A 6937-nucleotide genomic window follows, 5' to 3' on the forward strand; every position below is an offset into this window, starting at 1 on the left:
TATATATATATATATATATATATATATATATATATATATATATATATTGTGACGTTGCGGTTTCGCCGCGGCGTGGCAGCGCTCCGCCGCCGTCACAAGGCGCGGATTGCGCGCCCGAGGACGGCTCACGAATCAACCTTCGATCTCCAGGGGCGTATTAAAGTTGCGATTCAAATACTCATTATTGTTTTTTTTTTCTCTTGCGATATTGCGTGGCGCCTCACCCCGTCGAGTTGGAGTTCCAACGCCACACTGAAGATGACGAGGAGTACAAGGAGAGCCGGATGATAAACGGAATCACAAGGACCGAAAGCGAGATGTCGAGGGCGAGGAGCCCGAGTTACGAGGACCGCTACTAAGCGAGGGACGACGTGAGACGCGCGCGCTGCGCGCCAGCAACGGCAGGCGAACCTGTGCATCGCAGGGGCCCGGCGCCGGGCCTGTCTGCAGTCCTCCGAGGCCAGACGGACTCTGGGGGTGGATGGCCACCGCCCCCGAGTCGAGCCAGAGGACACCGCGGGAGTCATCGCCTTGCCTACTACAACGGGGAAACCTGGAAGGACCCCGCGAGCGCGAAGGGCACGTTCGAACGCCCCGCCGAATCCACGGTCGATAACCCTGCGAGCGGCTCCCTCGCGAGCTTGCGAGCTCATCGCCAATTGGTCCGCTTATCGCGCGGAAGGGTCGCGCATGTCCCGCTAGGGGCGTTAGATCGACGCCTCTATCGAGCGCACTTCCGCGATCATTCTTGAGCCACCCTCGGGACGACACGCACGGCTTTCTTGAGCGCTTCTCGACCGACTCTTGCTGCGCACTTGGTGCCTGATTCTCTCGCGACGGTTTTTGGTGACGGCGGAGAGGACAACCCCGACCGAGGAAGTATCTTACCGGTGAGGTTGCCTCGTAATAGACGGTAGTAATGTAAGCCACGACACCGCCCTCCGGGCCCCGCTCTCGCCTAAAGTACTCGCGTAATTGAGATCTCGTAATTTTGCATCTGCGATCGAGAGCGAGAGCGAAGGGCTTTGGAATGGTCTCGTGGCCAGTGAATAGTACTCATCGCGTGAAAGTCCTGGAGATCGCGATAGATATCTCGATTCGGTAATTCGCGAACATTCTTACGGTATCTGTGGTTGCGATCGCGTATTACCCGGCGGTGCGTCACGCGCGACTCTCGTGATCGTAGTTTATTCGTCGAGAAGGATGCTTTCGCGTTACGCCGTTTCAGTAATCTAGTGTGCTCGCGGTCAACTTCGCGTTTTCCTCGTGTAGATATTTTCCCCTGCGTAGATTTAGTTGTACATTGCGTTGGTATGTAAGTTCGTCATCTCTTGCGTTAGATTTAGTTTATTTCGCGTTAGTCTGTAAATCCGTCAAGACATTATTGCGTTGTGTAGTCTCGCGCTGGTTTAGCGCTATTCTCCTCGGAAATTACTCTTTCTTTCGCGTTGAATTAAGTACTCTTTTGCGTAGGGCGTATGTCACGTAAAAGTTCGTTAGATTGAGTACGATATTCTTCTCGCGCTGATGATTTCCTCGGCGCGATAAAACCTAAATATTTCGCGTTACCTGTCGCGTTCGGGCTTGATTATTGGCCCGTCGTTGTGTTATATTGCGCCTCGTATTTCGGGGATACGCTATCCTGGCGACAGCATTCTGAACAATCGCGACCCTGCGTACTTTCTGGAGTAAACTTGGCGTCTGAGATCGCGTAAAATTTTGACTTGTTTTCGGAGTTATTATTTTCCTGGTTGTAGCGATTTTTGATTTATTCTTCCACGCTCACGATTATTCACGTCTATATGATTTCGCTTTTGTGAGAGATGAATCAACGGTTCTTTAATTTATTAGAGCAATCTCGTGAGCTAATTGTTTTTTTTTCTTTGCAATAAATGTTAATCTCTTTTGTTATTAATCGTTTGAGTTCGTAATTTCTGTGTCGCCCGTCACAATTCGCGCTGCCCTATACCACCTTCGTCCCTGAGTAATACGCCGAGCTGGTCGATTTCTCGCACGCCGTTTAATTACGATAAACGTTTTGATAATTTGTGATAAATTTCGCGTTAGTGGACGCGGGATACCGCGTCTGGCGCCCAACACTCACGTTCGCGTTAGAAATTCGGTTCGTGCGAGAGATCCGTCGGAGAGGCCTGACATCCTACTCTCCCGCAACTCCCTTTTGATCCGGCTTTGCGCCCGAACGGGTAAAAAGTCGTGACAATATATACAAATTATTAATAATTAAGTAAAAATTCCAATTATAGATACATAAATATGCCAAAAATTTGTATAAAAAATTAATTTAATAATAATAGCCACATAGTCAATTAAGATTATTTTATTTATTTTTTCTTATTACAAGAAAGATTACAATTTTCAAGTGCAACTGGAAACTTTTGTAAAAAAGATAGATATATTTCGGAAATAATATATTTATACGCTCGTGTACACTATAGCAGCTTTCGCAGGTAAAGGTAGCTTGTTTACATCAACCAGTTTCCTAAATTCAAAAGAATACAAACGTGAATTATAATATTATCATTAAGTATTATATTAAATCTACAGAAAATATAAATTTCACTTTTAATATCATAAAACTATTATAAGTAATAATTTCTTTAAAAAATCTAAAAAACAATTTTCTTGCAAACATTTTTCAAATAATTGCATTTTTTGCAACATATGTTTTGTATGTACACAAACAATTAATTAAAATACAAAAATTAATTTTTATCAATAACAATATCTAAACGTTTCTATCATTAGATCTTCAATAAGATACCATCGAAAATAACTGTACCAAGAAATTAGAAAGCAAATTACACGTTGACAGAAAATTATGTTGGCAGAATAAAAAAAATCATAATAAGTATTAAATAAACACAGTTATACTATTATTTACTTATTTATACGTAAACAATTTCAAGAAATACGTAAATCATACCCAGCTTTCACTTTAGAACCCAAATTGGCGACTTTGACCAACAGTTTCGAAGGAAGACCTTCTTGTGACAGATCGACAAATTGAGATTTATCGCCGCAGAAGTTAATCAGAAGCACCACGACGCGGCAACCATTGTTTCGAATTACAACCAGAACAGTGTCATTGTTTGTCGTGATCGATTTATAACTTCCTTCGGTAAGAGCCGGCTCCGTACGGTGCAAGAAGGCTAAGGTCTTATAAATCTTATAATGTGATTCCTTAGCTTTCATCTGCTTCGCCAGATTCAACTGCTTGTAATTCTGATTTACCGGAAGCCACGTCGAATTTGCCGTGCTAAAACCTGCCGTAACGAGAAATAATTAAATAGAAAAGTATAGAAAAGTATATTATCCGTTTTTACTAACCCTTTAGAGGCCATACATCGATCCCGTTGGAGTAAAATGTTATAATTTATAAGATAATCTTAAAAAACGTCCCTGATAAGTTTTTTATTTTTTTAGTTTTTTTTTTAGTTTTTTTTAGCTCCATCTAGGATGAATTGATAATATTATACCGACGGAATCACTATTTTACCAACAGAGGAAATTTGAGAAGAGCTCAAAGTGAATGTATGTACATAATAATGTATATATGTACAAAGGCCCTTAAAAGATTAAACACACTAGAGACACGAATTTGTCTTTTACCTGCATTCTTCGTTGCGTCCCATTGGAATGGCGTGCGTTCAGGATCGCGGGACACACTATTGTATTGCGCTTGACCCGCATTGCACGCCTGAGGATCTTTCGTGTCTTCCCAGGATATATCTCTTTTGTCCACCATGCCGATTTCATCGCCGTTATACGTTACCGCCAAACCCGGCAAGATCATAGACAACATGGTCATTTGGTCCGATTTGTCAGGATAACGAGAGGCAACACGCGGATTATCATGATTGCCTAACTGAAAGAAATTTATATTATATTTTAACTTTGCTTATGTAAAAGAAGCAACTGATATTTTATTTTTATGTAACGCGCGAGACAGATAAGAGCTGTTACAGATTCTTCAGCAATTTTAAGATCTTTCAAAAATGTTTAAAGATTTTTATATATATAGTTAAAATATTAAGAGGTTATATTAACTTGAAATTTAGATATTTTTTATGAAATTAATAAAATGATAAAATTTGCCAAATCTACATATATGCACTTAAACAAAAATTTCTTCTAATGTATAATCCAAGTATTTTTTTATTGTCATGAAAGAGTATACTTTCCTTTAAAAATAACATATATAACGTATCCAGTTTAACAAATAAGCCAAATTCACACATCGCCATTTAAATCACAATAAATTTAGAGTAATTTAAATATCTTGCTGGGTTTGCAAAGATAAAACGCAATTTATTTATGATATTTGTTCAAGGTATTTGATCAAGATAATAATAATTTCATATGAATACGTACCACCCAATTAGCGATCTTACCACTTGGCATTGAATTCATCCAAGAATCTATTTCTCGTTTAAAATCTTGCGCGGATGATTTTGAGTTCAAATTTGTAATAAACATGAAATTAAAAGGCAACACGTTGTAATCGTAATATTGCATAGTATGCTCAAAATTGGTGTATGCTTCCATCACTAACAACTAAATCAGAAAAAAAACATTTTACATCGTGCAAGAAAATTAACAAAGCACAATAAATGGATTTAATAAAAGAAAACGGAAAATGTACCTTCTGATCTTGATTATGTATAAAAGCATAAAAATCCAAGAATTTTCGCCACCCTCCAAACAGCTGATAAGTCTCGATTAAATCCGTAGTATAAATATGATTCAAATACGTATAATCTCGCGGCGTAGTACCATTCACGTAAGTTCTAGGTTCATCCCTCAATAATAAGTCTTCATACATAAATGGGGCGGAATCAACACGGTATCCGTCTATACCCAAGTCCAGCCAAAATTTCAAGACTTTCTATAACCATGCAATCATATATGATCAAAAATTTTAAGAATAAGCCTATTTTAAGAATATAATAAAAATATTGTAAGAATACAAGCTGAATACTGCAGTTAAACTTTTTTCTCAATTTCTTTCCATATACTTTAATTATAAAAATAATATGAATTTAATTTCCAGTTTAATTTACCCGCACTATACGTGAAATATATATCTTGAATTGAACAGATTTACAATTTAAGTCAAATAATAGATAATTTTAGCAATTAAGAAATGTTCTTACAAAATTAAGAAATGGCCAACTGTATAGTAGTGAATTATGTCATTATTTATTTTATTGTGTTTGCATATAGAGTCGAAAAAAAGCAGCAATCACAGTGGGTCAAAGATTATATTAAGCATCAAGAAACACGGTAGTGTCTCGTGCCAAGTATACGCGGAGCGAGACCGACCGTGACTCTTTTACGCGACGCGACGGGTTGCGAGTACTCGAGATGTTGAGATCTCGATTAACGAGTGAACGGATCAAGTTCTAAGTAGTTTATATTAACAAGAATGATAATATTTAATTATATTAGTAATGTCAAAATGATGTATTAATATTATAGTATATTAAAGCTGTAAATTGTTATCTAATTGTAAGTGTTCTGTGTTATGCAAGTCTTCTCCAAAAGTGCAACATTATATATGGCAACATCTTATTAGAGAAAAATTAAAATTTTTTCTGTTACTTACTATCATCTCTATTTTCACTAACGGGTTACGGTAATTTAAGTCAGGTTGTCTATACTCGAATTGATGAAGGTACCATTGTTTTTGTGATTCGACATAAGTCCACGCGGAATCGCTAAATACGCTGATCCAATTGTTGGGCGGCGTTATGCCGTCTCTATTTTTGCCGTATGCCCACACATAAAAGTTCTTATATATCGGGTGACCTTCAAGAGCCTTTTGGAACCATATATGCTTGTCAGATGTATGATTAGGCACGAGATCGAGAACCACCTATAAGAATAATATTATAAAGTAGCTCTCTGACATAGCACAGTGAAAAATAAAGGATAGTATGTTTTCTAAAATAACATAAATAGAAATGAAGTTTATACATCTTTGTCTTATTGTTAGATACGGGCATAACATGAGAAATTTATTTATAAATGGGCATGATATTGGCAAGCGGTCTCACTTTTAAACCGAGTGACTTAGCGACCGCTACAAGAGCTTTGAAGTCTTCTAATGTACCAAAAGTCGGATCAATGGCTTTGAAATCGGATATGTCATATCCAAAATCAATCATGGGACTTGAGTATATGGGTGACAACCAGATCGCATTAATGCCAGTGCTCGCGATATAGTCCAACTTTGAAGTTATCCCTGACAAAGTAAAATAACACAGTTCTAAATGTCACTAACGTTACGTATGTTTGACAACATTTGCTTTAAAATTTTCTGATAATAACCGTTTTTATATTAACTATATAAAATGCAACAATTAATGGGATAAAACTTATATAATATTACGAATTAATACAACAATTTATTGTTTATTGTGTGAGACGTAATAACAAATGATAATTGGCATTGCTTACCCCTCAAGTCGCCAATGCCATCAGCATTCGTATCAAACAAACTTCTCGGATAAACCTGATAGAAGACGGTATTATTCCACCATGACTTATTATGAATCGTAGCGAAGGAACCGCTTGCAAAAAGCAAAAAAGCACACAAGTGAGTTGTCCACGACATGATGTCGTTTGTGGTTGTCAAATCTCAAAATTATATATATATGTATCAGTGGTAAAAAGAATCGATATCGCTCCAATTATCGATTATGCTTAACAAAGATTACGCTATCTCGACGTTGCATTTGAAAAGAAATAAATAAAAAATGAAAACTATTAGTGCAACTATTACTGTATGAAATTATTCCATTGTGATAATTGCCATGATAAATGGTTAATGCATCTTTGAAAAATTGCAAAACTAACGACTGTAGACTTAGGTCAACGGCATACAACGCCTTTTCTTTAACAAAGCTAATACATA

General features: G+C 37.7%; 1 protein-coding gene across 1 annotated transcript; it reads right to left on the reverse strand.

Moving 5' to 3' along the window:
• Positions 1–2333: 2333 nt before the first annotated feature.
• On the reverse strand, positions 2334–6657 carry LOC112451875 (maltase 1-like). The gene is made up of 8 exons (XM_025011781.1): positions 6481–6657; positions 6078–6265; positions 5627–5896; positions 4664–4906; positions 4393–4575; positions 3631–3886; positions 2945–3284; positions 2334–2500 (listed from the first exon to the last, which is right to left on the reverse strand). The coding sequence occupies exons 1-8, from the start codon at positions 6635–6637 to the stop codon at positions 2434–2436; spliced, it is 1704 nt and encodes a 567-aa protein (XP_024867549.1). The 5' UTR covers positions 6638–6657; the 3' UTR covers positions 2334–2433.
• Between the last annotated feature and the right edge of the window lie 280 nt (positions 6658–6937).

Source organism: Temnothorax curvispinosus, unplaced genomic scaffold, assembly GCF_003070985.1.
Source record: "Temnothorax curvispinosus isolate PA1 unplaced genomic scaffold, ASM307098v1 QBEX01002723.1, whole genome shotgun sequence".
Classification (NCBI taxonomy): Eukaryota; Metazoa; Arthropoda; class Insecta; order Hymenoptera; family Formicidae; genus Temnothorax; species Temnothorax curvispinosus.